General features: G+C 53.4%; 1 protein-coding gene across 7 annotated transcripts in view; it reads right to left on the reverse strand.

Annotated features, from left to right (window-relative positions):
- TMEM51 (transmembrane protein 51) overlaps positions 1 to 19,814 on the reverse strand; it is a 55,722-nt gene that overhangs the window by 1,938 nt on the left and 33,970 nt on the right. For 3 of the 7 annotated variants that reach the window (XM_038531930.1, XM_038531931.1, XM_038531928.1), the window contains exons 2-3: positions 5,693 to 5,767; positions 1,364 to 1,901 (exon numbers count right to left, since the gene is read on the reverse strand). In XM_038531930.1, coding sequence (XP_038387858.1) covers positions 1,364 to 1,704 — 341 coding nt within the window. In that variant the 5' untranslated portion in view covers positions 1,705 to 1,901; positions 5,693 to 5,767. Of the gene's footprint in view, positions 1 to 1,363; positions 1,902 to 5,121; positions 5,196 to 5,692; positions 5,768 to 13,650; positions 13,704 to 14,772; positions 14,850 to 19,814 lie in introns of those variants that run through there. The other 4 variants (XM_038531934.1, XM_038531933.1, XM_038531929.1 and 1 more) reach the window with 4 other exon arrangements.

The raw sequence follows: 19,814 nt of genomic DNA on the forward strand, positions 1-19,814 counted from the left end.
CCCCTACCAGGTTGGTCCAGACCCTGCATGCATTGCCCTTGGGCATGTGTGTGCTCATGGCCAGGGTGGGTAGTTAAGGGTGACTTGATTTTCCTTCTTTGTTCTTTTCTGTATTTCCTAAGTTTTCTCGACTGTGCATGCACGATCTTTATGATCAGAAAACGGATTTAGTTTTTCCAAACTAAAAACAACTCCCCTCCCTTCCTACTAGAAAGATGACAAAGTCATAGAGAATCTAAACAGCCCAGAAAAACAATAAAACCACCCCAACTCCTTCCACCTGGAGACAACCACTATTAACCTTCTGTTGGACACCTTTCCCAACCTCCCTTTAATCCCACAGCTGCAATATTTGATGCGTTTAGAACCAGAGATGCTGTGTTATAACCTCCCTTTCTCACCGTGGTGTGTGTGGTCCCAAGTTAACAACTATAGAACTAAGGCTGTGCCACAGCCATTGATGGGCCTGCCAGATTGTAGCTTGAATGATGGCTATTTAGGCTGTTTCTCCATTTTTGCTATTCTAAGCAATGCTCTGATAAGCCCAAGGCACAAACCCCTTTGCACTTGTGTGATTTTTCCTCCCAAGGGTAAACTCTTAGGAACAGAACAGATAGGGACACGCATCTTCAATACCTCCTCTCACTGTGAAACAGGTCTTCAGAAAGGTGGTGTCAGTCAACACCCCCATCGGTGACCCAGTTCCCCACAGCTCTCCCAACGCCGGGGGCTGTCCGTTTTGGCCACTGAGATAGGCAAAGACTAATGACACCTTCCTTTTTTGCATTTCGGTGACTAATGAGGTTGAACATGTATTGTCTGAGCATCTATGAGAGGCTTGCTTGTATCCTTTGTCCATTTCCCTACTGGTGCGTTCACCTGTCATACTCATTCGTCGGGGCTCTTTTTATAATAGGGATGTCAGCCTTCATCATGTGTTCCCCAATTTATCGTTTGCCTCTTACATGTGTTCCTGGCATTTCTGGTCAAATAGAACTCTACTTCCCAACCCTTCCAGCACAAAGCATGTACAGCAGCACAGCATGCCGGAGTGAATGGACAAGCGGCCCCGTCTGGAGGCTCTGGCTGCCCCGGGGCCTCATGCAGCTCCCCTGCAGGTGTCAAAATCTCGATACGCCCCTAATCCATTCATACGACATTATCTGGGAAACTCTGAGATAGAAGTATGAAGTTACTTGGCAACTTGTACCCTGCTTTACAGAGTCTTAGGAGGGGGGAGAATTAGAAAGGCAGAGTTTCCCAGACTAAAATAGCCTCGTTGGTGAACCCTATGAGTGTGTCCACCCCCCGCCCCCCGGTCAGGTGTGTGAGCATGTATAGGGGGTAGTCAGCCGGGCCTCACCTGTCTTCCTCTGGGGTGCGCGGCTCGACCCCCGGCGGGTGCTGGATGTGGGCCATCTCCTCGCCTTGCCGCTGCTTCCTCTTGTCCCGGATGCTGAGGCAGATGGAGAGCAGCAGGAGCATCACCCCGGCCCCGACCAGCACATAGGCCACGGAGAAGGTCTTGCTCTTGAGAATGCCACTGCCTATCTCTGTCTTGTTCCCCTGGGCCGTCGGCTTTTCGGAGGCGCTGAAGCCGGGCACCAGGTTCCACATGGCCATGATGACTCCGAGAACCAGCATCCCCAGGCCGATGGCGGTGAGCGCATAGTGGGAGCCGTTGGCCTTCGACTGGGCCATCATGCCACTGGGAGCAGGGCAAGGCCCGGTTCAGAGAAAGAAAATAAATAAACGAGAGTAGCAGCAGCAGCAGCAGCAGCAGCAGCAACGAGAACAACAAAATCCCTAGTGCCACGTTAGAGACCCAGCAGCCGCGCTCTCGAGGGCCGCCGTCGAGCCGATGCGGGGCAGCCCCGCGTGGACAGCTACGGCCGAGAGTTCTGGAAGGAAAGCAGGAAGGAGAGGGAGATCAGTGGGGATTCAGGCCGCTTCCAGGAACACAGCGGCTGTCTCCCTAACTCCTGGTGGAGCTTCGGAGCGGGCCGGGCCACGGGCTCGGCGGGGCCTCGCCGTCGATGCGTTCCAGATGTCTCACGCTGCGCCGGCTCCTCCGGGAGCCCGTGGCCCGATGTCAGACCCGCCTACCCCACCCGAAAAGGAAAAGCCAGACCTTTCCATGCAGGAGGCCAGAAAGGTCGGGTCCTGAAAACATTTTGTGGAATTTAGGGAAGTGCAGTAAAGTCCAGCTCAGAGCGAAGGACGACGGGGCCCACATCGCCAGGGCGACGGGCATCGGCGGTGATCCGTCCCACTCCGCATGGCCTGCGGGCTGCTCCCCACCCTCTGCGGCTCCCCGGTTCCCGCGGTGGGAAATCCGGTCCCCTATAGTCACACCTGTGACTGCCCCTCGGCCTCCATCTCTCACCTCGCCCTTCCAGCACTTCTGCAGTTCTCTGGTCCCTCCCCCCGACCCCAAGCCACACTCTCAGCCGCCCCTTCTGTGGGTTCCCACAGGCCCCCAGTGACGACTGTGGCCAGTCTCTCTCTTCCCGTGACACATCTCCTCCATCCCTGTGCCAGGGATATAGCAGGGCTCCAAACACATCTGCAGCATCAGATGCAGGATAGACCAGAATAGGGCTCGCCTCCCTTCAGCTACACAGAGTTTTGCTTTTCTTAAAGGGGCAAAATCATGGCTATTCCTCACCTTAGCTGCTGGCCAAGAAACTCTTCCCATGAAGCAGCTCAGAGACCTTGTGCTAAAGGGAGCAGCCCACGGTCCTGGGATTCCACGGCCATCTGTTGGCCGGGAGAGTGGGCCAGAGAAGCAGGTCACCTGAAGGTTGAGCTCAGAATACTTTCAGGGGCCAGGAGGACCAGCGAGCAGCACCCTTCCTGGCCGACTGCTCCTCAATACATTATTCCCAGGACAGCGACCTTTGCAGAACAGTAGAGCCTGACAGATGTTTGGATGGGCAAGGTCCTATTTTCAATTCTGCATTCTTTCCGATCTTTCCAGAAGGACGGCTAACCAGGCCACTTGAAATCTAATACTGCAGAGATATTTTCTCATCAAACAACGGGCTCGATCTGAATGTGGCCACTTTGTTAAAAAAAATATTCTAAAAATATTTGGGATAATATCCTTCATTGGCTTGAGGTCTGTTCCTTCTCTTTTTCATTCAACAAATATTTCCTGTGCATCTGCTAAGCAGCGTTGGGCAATGGATGGGCCACCAGTGAGCAAATTAAGGGTTAGTGGTGCCTCCAGGCCAGCAGGAAAAAGTCTACAAGGAATAATAAGAGAGTGGGAAGAAAGTCTAGAAACGAATTTGGTAGGTGGGTGTCCTAACTCAGGCTGGAGGGCGTATGGAAAGTCGGTGTGAGAGAGAGGTCCCATTTCATATAATAGGGTCTGCACCCTGACTGTGCTGTGCTGGGTGCATTTGTGCCTATGCACATATGCGTGCATCCTGGTGTGGGGACGTGTATGTGTAAGCACGCAGGGCACTGCCCAGGGGTCCCATCCCGCTGCAGACAGTTGCACTGGGTCAGCTGAAAAGCCCACCATACACACAAGGGTATTTGTTTCTCAAATATCACTCACAGCCAGCAAGGGAAAGGACAAGGGGTTTAACAGTTCTGCCAAATGGATCTGAGACCAGGCCAGAGGAGGGGAAGGGCTCACTGGTGCAGAGGTGCATCTCGAGGCTGGTGTGGGAAGCACGGGATGAGAAAGCCCATCACTGACCACCTGCTAGGGGCCCAACAGGTAGGCCTTGTCCCTAGGCTGCCAGTTTTCTAGACCACTGATCGGTGCCCCTTTTACCTTCCACCTTGCTCTCTGGACTCAAGCTTTGCCTTACCCTTCACATGAGTAAAACAGGCCCCTGGTAAGAGTCACTGACAGATGAAAATGTCAGGATTCAGACATTTGGGCCTGTTAAATTGTCAGTGATTGAAAACAGGCAATAATAGCCGGTGTGAGTAATGGTGTTGGGATAAGCAATTCTATAACAATTTTTCCAGATGGCAAATTTTGGCATTTATGGATCAAAAGTTACAAAAATGCTTATACCCTTGGGCTCTATAATTCTGACTTCTAAGAATTATGTACCAGGCAAGGATATTCATTGTAGCTTTATAGTAGCAAGAAACTAGAAAGTATTTAAAAAGCCAATAATCTGTATCTGGTTAAATAAAATACAGTACCTGTGCTTGTTCAATTATAGTTTCAAGCCAGCTAATGATGCATTTTAAATTCAAACAAGGTTAAGAAAAACAACAACCCAGTATGTTCAGTGTGATTCTAATTTTTAAAAAAAAATTCTATATACAGATCTAGATACGTGAATATATAGGAAGACTGGATGATCCTCCTTATGTCAAAATAAACAAGAGACAAAAGATTTCCATCTGGCAAACATGTATGTAAAAATCTCAGACAAATGGCACATTCCAAATTTAGCATGATTGCTTCTGAGAATAGAGAGTGCTTGGGAAGTGTACCTGTTACTCTATTTCTGTTTCTTGAACTAGTTTTAATCAGAACGTATTGGCCCAAGGCAACATAGCTTGGTGGTTCAACATCAACGTTGGAACCAGGCTCCCTGGGCTCAGATCTTCACTCTGAATTTTCCCAGCTGTGTGCCCTTGGGGAAGTTACTTAACCTCTCTGTGCTTCAGCTTCCACAACTATAAAATGGAGATAAAAGCTTTCTAAGTATTCACCTCATAGGAGAGTTATGATAAGTGTAAATGTGCATAAAGCACCTACAATGATATGTGACTAAGCACATAGAAAGTTCTTATATAAAAAAAAAAAAAAAAAAGAAAGTTCTTATAGAAAAGTCTGTTGTTTAATAGTATTTAAAGCTTGCATTCCCAAAGGGGCGAGACAACCTTTAATGGGGGCAAAAATTCGTTCTTGGGGGTGGTGTAAAATAGTCTTAGATATTACAATGGTTTGTGGCCCGCTGCAATACATAAACAGACACAGAGCCTATCTGCAGCATTAAAATTTCATGGGGTGGGGGGTGAAGTAGGCGCATAATAAAAACAATATCTAAAAAGACTCTTTGTGGGACAACATTGGAGAAAAAAGGTTGGGAAACACTATTTAGTGTATATTAAATTTCAAAACTCTCAAATTATGCATACCGTGGTGTTTTCAGTTGTCTTCTGTGCGGTGCGGTTAGAATGATTTTTATTTTCTCTTGCTGGGAGAGTAACAACTGGAAACACAGAAACATGTATGTGTTGCTTTTAGAATCAAAAAATGAAATAAAAGTTTTTGTGTTTTGGGTTCGTGGCAGGGTTGGGCGTCCAATGGTCGCTTAAAATTGCCCATCAATTCCGCCCTCCCTCTGGAGGAGACCAGGAGCCTGGTGGGTTCACCAGGCGTGTGGAACCCAGCTCCCGAGCTACAGCTGGTGGCTATTTATCTTGTTTCTGGCTTGTTGACCCATGTTATATTTAGTAAGGTGTTCTTTCCCTTTCAAAAATATGGAAAGAAGCTAATTTTGTGCTTAGAGGATTTGGACCACATACTTTCCAACACATCCCTAAAAGAGAGCAGCCTTGGCGGGCAGACTGGGGTCCCAGCTCAGCCAGACTCACCTCTGGCTGGACCCGTCATGGCTCATGTTCCAGTCGGGCCCAAGGAATAAGTGAGGGATCCTATACCTGGGTTTTCATGTAAAGTGGTTAACCAGTTAGGAGAAGCACCTACCTGTTGTTACCTGGGGGCACTCGGGGCAGGCCTGAAAACAACTCTTCATGTTACAGTCTTGAGTTAAGGATCCCTCTGCAAAAAACCAGAAACACAGTTTTCTCAGTTAGCTGTGAGCATTTCAATTTGGGGTGCTCATAGGGAAGGAATGTGTTTTCTCTGTTTTTCTTGGTGGAGGTGGACGGCATCGGGTTGGGGTTGGGGCACATGTAAGGGAAGTTGTGCCCGAAGAAGCCAAGATGCTGTACCAAAAAAGTCGGGCCGCAGAAGGATGACAGTCTGATAGCTGCATTCACCAGATCTTTCTGAGATTTTATCCATCTTCTACAAGTGCTCCGGAGGCTAAAAGGAGAGGAAACACTCCCCTAAGTCATTTTATGAGGAATGTAGAACCTTGATACCAAAACCAAACAAGGACAAGGCAAGAAAGAAAATGACAGGCCAATCTGATCTGTCTGCACACAAACAAAAATCCTCAAGAAAATATAAGCAAATGGAATCCCAATGTGAGACAGGGATCCATCAAAATCCTAGAGGAGAACACAGGCAGCCACCTCTTGCCACTTCTTGTAGCAGCAACTTCTTGCTAGACACGCCTCCAAAGGCAAAGGAAATAAAGGCAAAAGTGAACTATTGGGACTTCATCAAGATAAAAAGCTTTTGCACAGCGAAGGAAACAGCAAAATTAAACAACCCACAGAATGGGAGGAGATATTTGCAGACATCTTATCAGGTAAAGGCCTAGAATCCAAAATCTATAAATAACTTATCAAACTCAACACCCAAAGAACAAATAGTCCAATCAAGATAGGGAAAGAAGACATGAACAGACTTTTCTGCAAAGGAGACGTGAAAAATGGCCAACAGACACATGAAAGAATGCTCCACATCACTCGGCACCAGGAAAATACGAGCGAAAACCACAGTGAGATCCCACCTCACACCAGTGAGAAGGGCTAAAATGAACAAGTCAGGAAACAACAGATGTGGCGAGGATGCGGAGAAAGGGGAAGCCTCGTGCACCGTGGGTGGGAATGCAAGCTGGTGCAGCCACTCTGGCAACTGTGTAGAGGTTCCTCAAAAAGTTAAAAATAGAGCCACCCTACAACCCAGCAACTGCACTACTGGGATTTACCCCAAAGGATACAAATGTCGTGATCTGAAGGGGCACCTGCACCCCAGTGTTCACAGCAGCAATGTCCACAATAGCCGAACTATGGAAAGGGCCCACATGTCCGTCGTGAGATGAATGGATAAAGAAGGTGTGATTTATACATACCATGGAATATGACTCAGCCATTAAAAAATGAAATCTTACCATTTGGAATGACATGGATGGAACCAGAGGGTATTATGCTAAGGGAAGTAAATCGATCAGAGAAAGATAATTATCATACGATCTCACTCGTGGAATTTAAGAAACAAAACAGAGGAGCATAGGAGAAGGGAGGGGAAAAGAGTACAAGATGAAATCAGAGAGGGAGACAAACCGTAAGAGACTCTTAATCACAGGAGACAAAGTGAGGGTCGCTGGAGGGGACGGGGGGTGGGGGGATGGGGGACGGGCATGAAAGAGGGCATGTGATGTGATGAGCACTCGGTGTTCTATGCAACTGATGTATCACCGAACTCTATCTCTGAAGCTAAGAATACACTATATGTTAATTGAATGTAAATAAATAAATTTAAAGTAAATTTAAAAAGATGACTACATAATACATCACAATCATGTTGGTTGGGTTTATTCCAAGAATGTAGGATTGGTTCACCATTAGAAAATCAAATAAAAAATAAAAATAAAATTAGAAAAATAAAATAAAATAAAAAGAAAATCAATAAGGCCATACAGAACCAGGAGAAAGGATAAGCCATGACAGGGTTATCCAGGGGCATACCACATAGCCACGTGTACCCTGAACATGGGTCCCCCATAGCTACGTGCGCCAGCGCGGCCCACTCTGACGAACGTGATGCTGAGCAGAAAAGCACACGTAGCACATTTCCATTTACCCGAAGCTCCCAGCCAGGTAACACCGAACGACATGTGGGTGTTTATTCAACACATTAGTCCTTAAACTGCACAGATATCTTATAGACACTGTCTTCATTGGCTGAATTACTTTGTAACAGGAATTTCCAACACCCGTCAACATCTTTCCACCACTCTTGGCATAAATTCCAAATTCTTTTGCTGTGGCCTCCAGTCCCACCAGATTGGCCTGGCTCCTGCCTCTCTCATACCTTCTCTCTTGGCTCACCAACTCTCGGTGGCTTCTGTTCTGTTTCTCCCCCACACCAAGCACTTTCTGCCACAGGGCCTTTGTACTTGCTGTTCCCAATGCCCGAAACTCTCTTCCATCTGTCTCTTTGGTCTGGCTAGTTCTTTACTACTTCTGTTTCTCAGTTCAAACGCCGCCCCCTCAATGAGGATTTCCTTAACCACTCTATATAGGGTGCCCCTCCCTCACCCGCTATCCTTACACCCCAGGCCTGGTGTCTTCCCATGGCTGGATGACATTACCTTACAATCTGTAATAGTCTTGTTTTGCTTTCCTGTTTGCTCCCATTGGAGTTTAAACTTCCTGAATGAAAGTTCTTGTTAGGGAACCTAGCAGGTGCTTAGTGACTATTGGTAGAATGAATATCTGGCAAGGTAAAAAGTTTGACCCGTGTCCCATATCGAGTTGGGGAAATTCCTAGCCACGGTTGGCCCCGAGGGAGAGAGGATGGGTTGGAGCAACTTTCCGGAGTATCCGTAACGCAAACCATTTGCCAGCAAGGTGGGAGAGGCGCCCAGGTTAAACGTGATTGTGACCGAGAGGCGACTCTACCAACATTCTCCGGTGGAGTCTGAGCCTTCAGGGTTCCCTGGCGTTCCTAGGCAGAGGTCGGCAGGGGTGAGAGCCCCCAAACTGCCCCCTTCTGGGCAGCAGCTCTCCTCCCCCCCACCTGCACCCTTGGCTGACCAGAGCCAGCAGGGATTTCTGGGGTGGGGGTGGACGGTCACAGCCCTGGACACGAGAGCCCTCCACCTGGCTGAGACCCCAGCGCGCCCATCCTGCACCCGCCTTGGAGTCTCTGTGGATCTAATACAGAGACAACGCTTTGAATAAAATTGAACAAAAGAAAGAAAGAAAACAACCAAACGGGGCTGTCGGAGCTGAGGCAGAGCAAAGGGTCCCAAGTGATGGCAAAGGCTTCCCGTGCCCCGTCCCCGCTGAATCCCAGAAATTCTATGAGGATTTAGGAACCAGGACCCCGTGTGGCCACCGAGCCCGTCACCCGGCCCAGGGAAGGAGCAGTCCCAGGGGAGCCCGGCCCTGCTGCCTGGCCCGGGAGGGACCTCGGCGGTCGGAGGTGCCTGGCCGCATGATGGGTCCCCAGCACAAAGGAGCTCCTTGACCATTCTCCCTGCACCCCAGCCGCTTCCTGCCAAGAGGCATAATTGGGCACCGGGCATCCCATAAAAGGGATCCCCAGCTGCATTCCCAGGGAACCAGGCCACATGCCCATCACAAAGGAAGAACTCAGTGGGGCCCAGGCCCCAGTCACTCTGGTCACTAAGTTCCGGTCCCATGCAGGGGGAGAAAGGCTCTGGGTGCCACCACTGCTGCCGTCCCAGTCCTGCCCGGGAGTTTCAGGCCACCTTCCCACCAACCAAGGTCAAAGGTGTCAGGTTCCCATTCTCTTAGAACGCGTTCTTGTGGACTGAGCATTCAGGAAAAACGAAGATCAATGTGCAAATGAGTCATAAAGGCAGAGGGGAGGGAAGAGGGCTGCTGGGCTAGAGAGAGTGGACGGGGGTAGAGGACAAGAAGGGATGCTCAGGAATCTGCTAGGCAGGGCAGTCGCTATGGGAAGGGTCAGGCAAGCACCAGCCGCAGCCACCCCTCAGGAATGATTAGCCCCGCCACCCGTGAGCCTCGAGAGGTTACGCCACCTGCCCTCGGGGACACAGCTCCGAGCAGCAGGCGAGGTGCCCCATCAAATCCAGCTGGCTTTGCAGTGCACCTCCTCCCCTCGCCCCCACCACTCCCTGGGCAGGGCAGCCAGGCCGCGGTGAGCGCCGTACTTTATCCTCGGAGGTATGTCATCATGAAAGCACCGGGGGAACAGGTGTGCCTTTCTTCCAAATGGCTTTTTAAAAAGGATTTTATTTATTTATTCATGAGAGACACAGAGAGAGAGGCAGAGACACAGGCAGAGGGACAAGCAGGCTCCCTGCGGGGAAGCCTGATGGGGGACTCGATCCCAGAACCCCAGGTTCACGACCAGAGCCAAAGGCAGATGCTCAACCGCTGAGCCACCTAGGCGCCCCCTAAAATGGCTTTGTAGAGAACTTGAGTCCAGCAATTCCTGGATTGGATGCGGACTCTGTGCCAGGCCCTGTGTTGGGCTCCTTCACGTGGTTGTGTGAATGCACAATCACTTGATAGCTACGATTTCTGTTTTACAGAGAAGGCCTCTGGGGCTCAGAGAGGTAAGGTAACATGTCCTAAGTTCCACAGCTGGTGCAAGGCAGGGATAAGGTGTGTCTGATTCTAAGACCCATGCGTTTAACCACCAGGCGGTATTGCTAAAATGGGGCTTAACAGGAGGCTACAGAAAGAGCAACAGATTAGCTTTGAAGGAGGTGGGGGAAGGAAGATAAAGCAGTTTGGGGCGGCTGGGGGCTCAGTTGGTTAAGCGTCTGCCTTTGGCTCAGGTCATGCTTCCAGGGTCCTGGGATCGAGCCCCGAGTTGGGCTCCCTGCTCAGTGGGAAGCCTGCTTCTCCCTCTGCCTCAGCTCCTCCCCCCCCAGCCCCCTGTTTATGTTCTCTCTCTCTCTTTCGTGCTCCCTGTCTTGCTCTCAAATAAATAAATAAAATCTTAAAAAAGAAAAAAAGCAGCAGCTTTGCAAAGCCTTGAGGTGTATATAAATCTACGTTGGATGGAGTCTGGGGGTGGGAGGCGAGGAAGGAGATCTGTGGGACGGGTCCATCCTGAGACACTGCACAGAGCTGGGAGACAGGACGGTTCCCGGGAGCCCACCACTTGTTGCGGAGAAAAGAAAGGCAGCCTCCCCCTTCCCTGCAGATGTCCATAAATTTTCTAAGACCTGGCATTTCCAGGCTCCTTGCTAATTCATTTAAATGTTGGTGACATTAAGGAAGTCCAGTTCATTCTGAAGACTCCAGGAGCCAGGAACAGAGGAGGCGAGTTAACAAGCCAGGTATCTAGGCTCCTGGTGCCTGACGCAGTGTCTTTCTCTAAGCAAGTGGCTGGCGTGTGACCCGATTTACGAGGCTGGCACTGGGGAACCAGTCTCAAGGGCTCCAGCCACATTCCATATTTCTTGGGAAATATGACATCACTGCGTGTTCCCCTGCCAGGACAGAGTCTGGTGCCCATATGAGATGCAGGGCAGCAACCAGAGCTCCTGTCACCATCAACTCAAAGTGAGTCTGACATCTTGATCCCTCTCCGGGCTCCGGGGATGGGCCACCAGTGGCCTCCCACGCTGAGAAGCCGGGCTGAGCAGAGGCACCACCACCCCACCTGGCCCCAGCGTGCAGCCGGCAACAGGTAGATCTGCTGGCATTTCCTGGACACCAGTGTGTGTGCCGGGCTCACACTCCGCGCTTGCATGGGTTGGCTCATTTATTCCACCCAAGCATCACATGAAGGCGGTGCTCTTATCCCCACTTCCGTCCACAGTATCACCGAATACACGAGGCCCAGAGAGGTTGAGAAACTTGCCCCAGGTCTCACCCACAGTGTGTAAGTGGGAGCACCTGTGCAGGGTCTTCTCGTTCAGACCTCCCTCATCCACGAGGCAGTAGGGGAAACCAGCCGTTCAGCCAAAATCACCAAGGCAGGGCAGTGGCACCTGTTATGCCCTCCCCACCCACCCCTGCTCTGAAGCTGGTGAGATGTCACAGCCCCGGACAGGGAGCGTATGCAACTTGGCTGCTCGGGTCCGTGCGCTGGCTGCTGCCCAGGCTTGTGTGAACCTGGGCACTTTGTGCACAAAGCCTGTGTCCTTGTGCAGAAGGTCAATTTGGACATTGACCTGATTCATTTGTTCTTCCTCCCCAGGAGGCATTTTGCAGCAACAAGGAGAGGCGGGCAGAGGGGAGAGCTCATATGAGGGAGCTGAGATGTGTTTGTGAGTATCGACTCCTCCTGGCACACGGTGGGGTCCCCAGGGTGGGCTCTGGGCCAGCGGCTGTGCTCCCGTCTCAGCCCAGCTACTTCACACTGGCCTAGAGTCCACCTCTCACCTCCGTCTGCTTCCACTGTTCGGGGAGCTGGACTCCGATGACCTCATGGGTTGTTATGCATTATGGGCTCAAAGTTTGGGGGTTCGGGTATGTAGGGATTCACTCAATGAAACATTAACAGAGTATCTGTCATGTGCCGGGGCCTGCTGTGAGTGCCGGGGAGAGAGGAATGGCCAAAATGGACAACCACCTGTTGGGAGAAAACTATAGAACGCTGGGTGGGGCGGACGAGCTGGGAGTGATGATGCTGCCCCCGGCCGGGTGGTAGGGAGCACCGGGGTGGGGACTCTAAGTGTGCTGCTCAGGGAGCACAGTCACTGAGAAGGGGATACTTGAGCAGGGGTTTGAAGGAGGCCCGGGAGGGAACCCCGAGGGTATTTGGGCGAAGGACCTTCCAGGCACAGGGAACCGCAGAGCCAAGGTCCTGAGGCAGGAGCCTGCCCGGCTGTTTCTAGGGCCAGCGGAGCTGGAAAAATCAATGCGGGGCTGCACCGAGACCAGAGTAACGCTCCTGATGGGCTAGCTGGCCCCGAGCAGGGGGGCGAGGGAGAGGCTGATTCAAGGCCCTTGAAATTGGGCACAGAGAGGAATTGGGTTCAGCTGGGGGCTGTTTGCCATCACTCCGTGTTTTTCAGAATTTGAGAGAGGGCGTGAGGGAGGCTAAGCAATGACCCCACCCCCCCACCTACAGACACACCAATATCCAGATCCTAATTCCTGGAATTTGTGACTGTTAACTTGATAGGGCGAAAGGGACTTTTCAGATGTGATTAAGTTAAGGATCCTGAGATGGGGAGATTAGCCGGGATTATCCAGGTGAGTCCAATTTAATTACAAGTGTCCTCAGAAGAGGGAGGCAAGAAAGGTCAGAGGAGGAAGCAGGAGCTGTAAGGGCAGAAGCCAGGGGCTGCGGCGGCGGGGAGGGGCCGTGAGCCACGGGGTGCAGCCGTCTGGGCCCCAGAGGCGGGTGAGGAGGGGACTTTGCCCCTCAGCCTCCAGAAGGAACGAGCCCCGCAAACAACCTGACCGCGGGCTCCTGCCTTAGGAACTGCAAGAGAGTAAGCGGCCACCACGTCGGGGCTCCTTTGTCGCAGCAGCCACAGGCGGGCCGCACACCTTCCCCGGGGCCTGCGGGCACGCGGACCTCCGCTCGCCCGCCCCGACAGCTCCCCTCCCCGGGCCGGTTCCCTGATCCTGCTAGAATGGATCCCGGGGTGAATTCGCCGCTTCCTCGGTGCCGGCCCTCCTGCACCCGGTTTACATTTTAACCCGAGGTTTCTCCGGAGGCAAGCCTGCACTTGTTCCAAGTCGGCTGGGGTCAGACTGGAACAAAGGGGTGCATTCTCACCCTCTCCTGGTGGCTCTAAGCCCTCGGCACAGAGCTAGGCAGACGGCTGTTCTGGGGTCGTTCCCTGGGGGGTTCCTAACCACGACCGGAGGTGTGCAGGGAAGTGGGGGATCCCCTGCGGCCCGACAGAGCCCTCCCCGCTCCCAGGCCTTCGTCGGGGCTGCCCTTGACTGTGGAGGGGAGGACACAGTCCCAGCGCGGTTATCCTGCCCATATCTGGACATTTTCTTTTTTAGCCACAGTGATGCGGCTTCCACAGAAGTGGTTCCCAAACCTTCTGCCAAGCGTCCTCCTGGAATCCGCTCAAGCTTGCCCATTCCTCTCCCTGCCCCCTCTTCCCTGGCTACCTGTGGCTCCGCGTGAAGCTCCTGCCTTCTCGAGCCCTCGTCTCCTCCTGCTTCTGGTTTTCAGAAAGTCACTTCTCTGAAAGACACCCCCAATTCCTTTCCCATCTGTCATGTTCTGGGATCGTGGCAACAACAGTGGACAGTCTCCTGAGCGTTAACCAAGCGCCGGGCACTGTGCTGGCTGCTTTCATGCATTTTTATGATTGCTATTAATGGTATTTTTTAAAAAGATTTTATTTATTCATGAGAGAGAGAGAGAGAGACACACACACAGGCAGAGGGAGAAGCAGGCTCCCTGCAGGAAGCCCGATGTGGGACTCGATCCCAGGACCCCAGGGTCATGGCCTGAGCCAAAGGCAGATGCTCAATTACTGAGCCACCGAGGCATTCCGGTTATTAATGGTATTTAGATAATTTAGTCTATCTTATTTATTTTATGTAAATATCAAAGACTTATTTCTATGATTTATTTAATATATTTTATTTAATTTTAAAGATTTTATTTGAGAGGGACAGAGACAGCAGAGCAAGAGAAGGAGCATGAGCTGGGGGGAGTGGCAGAGGGAGAGGAAGAAGCAGGCTCCCCGCTGAGCAGGGAGCCCAACGTGGGGCTCCATCCGGGGACCCTGGGGTCATGACATGAGCCAAAGGCAGAGGCTTCAGGGACTGAAGCCACCCAGGCGCCCCAATATGTATTATTTACTAACACAGTTAACATGCCCAAGACCCCTGATGAGAAAGTTTCTAGAGTCATCCCCACTTCACAGATGAGGAAACAGATGTTCAGAGAAGTTAAGGCACCTGCTCGAAGTCACCCAGCGAACGGCACAGCAGAGAGTCGTGCTGGCTATGTCTGAGCGCAGACCTAGTGCGTTCCAGCACCCCACATGCAGCGCCCCGCACCCTGCGGGGAGACCCCTGCCCATACCCCGCACCCCGGCGGAAGGCCCCCTGTCTGCACCCTGCACCCCTGCGGGGAACCCCCTCCTGGCACCCACACCCCCCACGGGGATCCCCCTCCCGGCACCCGCACCCCCACGGGGATCCCCCTCCTGGCACCCGCAACCCCCCAGAAAGCCCCCTCCCGGCACCCCAGGTGCCTCCAGCCCCTCCTAGGCTGACCTCAGGCTCTGGGGCCAGGTGGTAGTTTCCCTCCGCGTTATTTCCCCTCCTTAATAAACCAACTTTCCCGCGTGAGTCACCGGGCCCCCTGCAACCCCGATAGTCATCAGGACATAGTGTAAATAATTGACGCTGGGATGTTTAATCATAAAGCTGGAGTGGAGGTTAGGGCGGGGCGGGCAGGACACAGGGACAGACAGACTGGCAGCCCATGGAGGAGCTTGTTGGCGGCAGCACCTCCTCCACTTGGGACCCGAGGGGAGGACTGGGTGCTGTCCGCAGCCCGAGCTCCCCAGCCTCCTCTCTGTGTGACTCCCAGTGGCTGGGAACAAAGTGCTACTGTAACGCCCCCCGCCAGCAGCGCACGGAGGGCCGGGCACAGCCCTGCATGGTGGGTGTGCCCGTCTGTCCGGTGGCACTTAGGGCAGTGTCCACTCCACCGCATGGGGTTGAGGAGGGACGCGTTGAGGCCTGGGTGACATCTGGATTCTATACTCACCCCCACCCCCACCCCCCAGTCTCTGAAGACCTGAGAAAGGCTCACTGTGCCTCCTTTGCGGCCTCCGCATGACACTGAAGTGGTCCCATCGTCCACAGATGAGCCCCCAGATGAAACCTCTGGGGCGCACAAGGATTTCTCAGGGCCCTGGGGGGGCAACACCTTGGCTGCCTTTCCTTGGGCCATGTGGGCCTGTAAATGGCAGTCGGGCCCCAGCTAAGTGCTAGAAAGGGCGATGGCCTCCTCGGGATGTGCCAGGGCCAGCAGGCTGCAGGGAGACAGCACCTGGACGGCTTGGCTCACCTCCCCGCACAGCTCACCTGGTCTTTCCTTCTCCCACCTGTGCTGGAGCGAGGGCAGGAGGAGCAGGTAATGCTGACTCACCAGCCTGACAGTCCCAGTGGGGTGGTTCCGTTCTGCTAGCTCGCGGCTCCGCATACGCACTCTGCCCTTCCTCCATCGGAAGAAAACTCCCGACGCTTCCGTTTCCCAGGCCTTCCCAGAATAAAGGACATTACCAGCCTCTCGAGCAGCCAGCTGTGCTGCGCGACTGTGTCCCACCCAATGGGACATGAGCAGAACTGTGTGTTGGGGAAGGGGACCTGCAGGAAGGGTCCCCCTCCTTTTTTTTTAGAAGGAGGAGGGGCAGACCGAGAGGGGGAGAGAGAGAGAGAGAGAGAGAATCTTAAGCAGGCTCCACACCCAGTGCAGAGCCTGATGTGGGGATTGATCTCACAACCCTGAGATCATGACCTGAGCTGAAAGTGGGAGTTGGGTGCTTAGCTGACTGAGTCACCCGGGTGCCTCTCAGGAAGGGTTCTTAAGTAGAAGGGACATGCCTCTCTCTCTCTCTCTCTTTCTTCCCCTTCTTCCTATTCACTGTGGTGTAGATGTGATGGCTGGAGCTCAGCAGCCATATGGAGCATGAAGAAGATGGCAGAGCAGTTGAAAGAAAAGGAGTCTGGGACCCTGGTGCTTGCTGAGCCATCTTCCCAGCCCTAGCCGGCTGAACTCCGGACTCTGCATGGAAGAAAAACAAACATTTATTTTATTGAATCTATTGTTACGTAGGGCTTTTTTTGTCACCTAAACCAGCTCAGGCCGGGTGAATAGTAACAGGGAATGTGTTATTATTTATGAGCCTAACAGCTCTGCCAAGGATAGTGCTAAAAGCTCTACTTAGGGAGTTTATTTAACCATCCCATGAATGCATCCCATGAATGCCAAGAGTCAGATGGTATTGCCCCACTTTTTACAGATGAGGACACTGAGGTCTTGCCTAAAGCCATACAGCAGATCTCTCCGACTCCACGGTCCCATCCTGCCATTAAGGAAGGAGAATTAGAGGGAAAGCCGGCAGGCGGACTCACAAAGTGACCCCACAGTCCCTATCTCCTGGTGTTTGCGCCCTCGTGTGGCCTCTCCGCTTGAGCGTGGGAGGAACCCGTAGTTTGCTTCTGGCCGATAAAATACAGCAAGAGTGATGGGATGCAGGTTATTGTGCGAGACTCTATCACCTGCGACCGTGATGTCCACCTTGCAGGGAGACGTTCTCTTGCTTGGAGAGTTTAATAAAGCGGGTGGACACTTTGGAGAGAGACCCACTCGGTAAGGACCTGGGGTCGGCTCCCAACGACGGCCGGCAGTAAACGAGGCCCCTGGTCCTACAAGCGCAGGCACCAATTTTGCTGTAAGCCCTGACAGCCACCCTGCAGAGGAGACGCCATCCCGGGCCTACACCCCGACCTGGCCTCACAGAGGAACCTGGCTGCACTCCTGACCCACAAGAACTGCGACATAATACACATGAGCTATTTCATGCTACTAAATTTATGGTGATTGGGTATGAAGCACGAGGGGAACTTTAGGAAGAGGGGAACAGCTTGTCCTGGGCTCCGGGGAGATTAGGAGAGGTCGGCGGAGGACCCCTTCTCTCCCCACAGAACTAGGGGTGAGGACTGGAAAGGGTGGGAAAGTCTGAAAGTCAGGCCGAGAGGCTTACAGCGTGGGAGCCGAGCCTGGAGGCTGGCCGTGGGCAGATGTAGCTGTGTGGGGTGAGGATGCCCCGTTCCAGGCCTTGGCAACTAGGCCGCGTGCAGATCAGGACGGGGAGGACTAGGGCCTTGTGTGCAGGCTTCCGTCCGGGCCGTGGCTCCTCTGCTCAACTAGCTGTTCCTGATACCCCCGAGCCTCAGTTTCCGCATCTGTAAGATGGCCATAACTACACCTTCCCGAAGAGAGAATGCGCAGACCAAGTGCTTGTCGGTGCAGCGCTGGCCAAGAAGCAGTCTTTGCGGGAATGAGGGGCACGGGAGACTCGGTGCTGGTTCTCCGAGAGCCCGGGCCTGAACTGGGAGAAAGGACAGTGTGGACAAAGAGGCTGAGAAGGGCTCTTTAGGCAGAGAGGCCGGGGGTCGGGAACACAGGGTCCAGAGGTTCCAGGTGCCCGGAGATGGCCTGAGGCCACAGCTGTCCCCATTCCTTGTGGATCAGTGCCTGGATTTTCTTTTGCCGGGACCTCCCTGCTCTCAGGCCAAGCGCATGACCCTAACCCCGGCTCCAGGGCCAGCACCTGCCCGTCACGAGGGCTAATGAGGGCACTCCCCGCAGCGGGGATGGGTGCTGGGAGAGGAAAGTGGAGCTGGGGCAAGGGGGGCAGGGGGATAAAATAATAGCAACAGTAATAAAACGAGAGAGAGAGGCCCTGATGTGGCCACTGAAGAGGATGTGGCACAAGTTAAGGGCTGGATTAACCCAACCTCCAAGCTGAGGCCCAGCACCTCCGCCCACCACCCCACAAACAAGTGCTCGTCCCGATTCCACGACAACCCAGCCACAAGAAGCTGCGGAGCCGCGTGTGGCCAATATGAGCCCGAGCTGGACGTGAGCAGGGATGGGCTGGTGGCTGCTGAGCCCCGTGGGTGGCACCACACCAGCTGCACCCAGGTCACTGTCTCCATGGGCATCGGCTGTGTGCCAGAGCTGCTCTGACCGCTACGACCATCGCTGGCCACATGTGGCTGGTGAGCTCTTGAGACGTGGCCAGTCTGGGGGTACCTGGGGGGCTCAGGGGTTGAGCGGCTGCCTTCAGCTCAGGGCGTGATCCCAGGGTCCTGGGATCGAGTCCCGCATCGGGCTCCCACTGGGAGCCTGCTTCTCCCTCTGCCTGTGTCTCTGCCTCTCTCTGTGTGTCTCTCACGAATGAAGAGATAAAATCTTAAAAAAAGAGGAAATGTGGCCAGTCGGCACTGAGATGTCCTATAAAAGTACAAGACCCCTCCGCCAAGACTATCTCGTTAGCGTTTTTGATCAATTTTGTGTTGGGATGATATATTTCCGATATAGCGAGTTAAATAACAATGATCATCTCTGCCTGTTTCTTTGTACTTTAAAAAAAAATAACGCGGTTACCGGCCACTGGAAATGACACACGGGGCGTGCATTCTATCTCTAAGGGACAGCGCTGCCCTGGAATGTGAGCGCTCCAGGGCAGGGGGCTTTGCTCTGCGTTGCTTGCTGCTTTCCCTCTGTCCTGCAGCAGGCCCGGCACGTGCAGGAGGAGCCTCATAAATGCTGGATGAATGAATGGCGTGGCGTAGCGCTATCGCGGAAAATACACGGGTTTTAGAGTCTGTCCGACCTTGGTTTAACCCCGCACGCCCACAGCCATGCACTTCACCTCTGTGAGCCTCGGCTTCCTCCTCTGTGTAAGGAAGCTGCTGCTCCTGAGGGTCCAGGGACGTGACGGACGCCAGGTCTGGCAGCTGCAGCCGCGCGTGCGAGCCCGAGGGCGCTGCCGGGAAGCTGCGGCTGTTTGGGGTTGTGTGAATGATAAACCCAGGTTGGGTGCCAGGCTGTGGCCCCCAGCAGCTGCTAGGGTGTTTGTGCCCACGCAGGGGTATCTCTACTGATCCCACGGAGGGAGCCGCAGCGCATTCCCCATGCAGACAGGCCCCAGCGGCACTGAGTAAGGACCGGGGGAGGCACACTCCGCGGACACCTGTACCTGGTCGGGATTTAGAAACCCCCAGAGCCATGCAACACGCTGTTCTGTGGGGCCTCTCTGAGTCTGTTCCAGAGAAGAAATGCCTGGGGGAAGACATGCCTTCATCTCAGATGTGCTATGCAGAGGCAGGGGGCGCCACCAAGGAGGGGGGAAGGTGGCGTCCTAACACCTGCGGGATGGATGCCCAGGTGGGATGCCCAGCGGGATGCTCTGCACCTGCGACTGTTCATCATCTGCCTGTCAGCGCAGGTGGAAATCTGAAAAACCACCGCACACCCTCTCCCGAGGAAGGTTGTGTTGGTTTCCTGTTGCTGTTGTGACAAATCACCCCACACTGAGTGGCTTAAAGCAACTCCCATTCATCTTCTCACAGTCCTGGAGGGCAGGAGGTGTCGGCCGGGCCGCATTCCCCCTGGAGGATTCCGGAGAGCATCTCTTTCCTTGTCTTCTTCTTCAGCTTCTAGAGCAGCCTGTGCTCCCGAGCTTCCGGCCCGCCACCGCCCCCCCCCCCCCCCCCCCCCCCCCCCCGTCTCCCAG

Source organism: Canis lupus, chromosome 2 (assembly GCF_011100685.1).
Source record: "Canis lupus familiaris isolate Mischka breed German Shepherd chromosome 2, alternate assembly UU_Cfam_GSD_1.0, whole genome shotgun sequence".
Taxonomy (NCBI): Eukaryota; Metazoa; Chordata; class Mammalia; order Carnivora; family Canidae; genus Canis; species Canis lupus.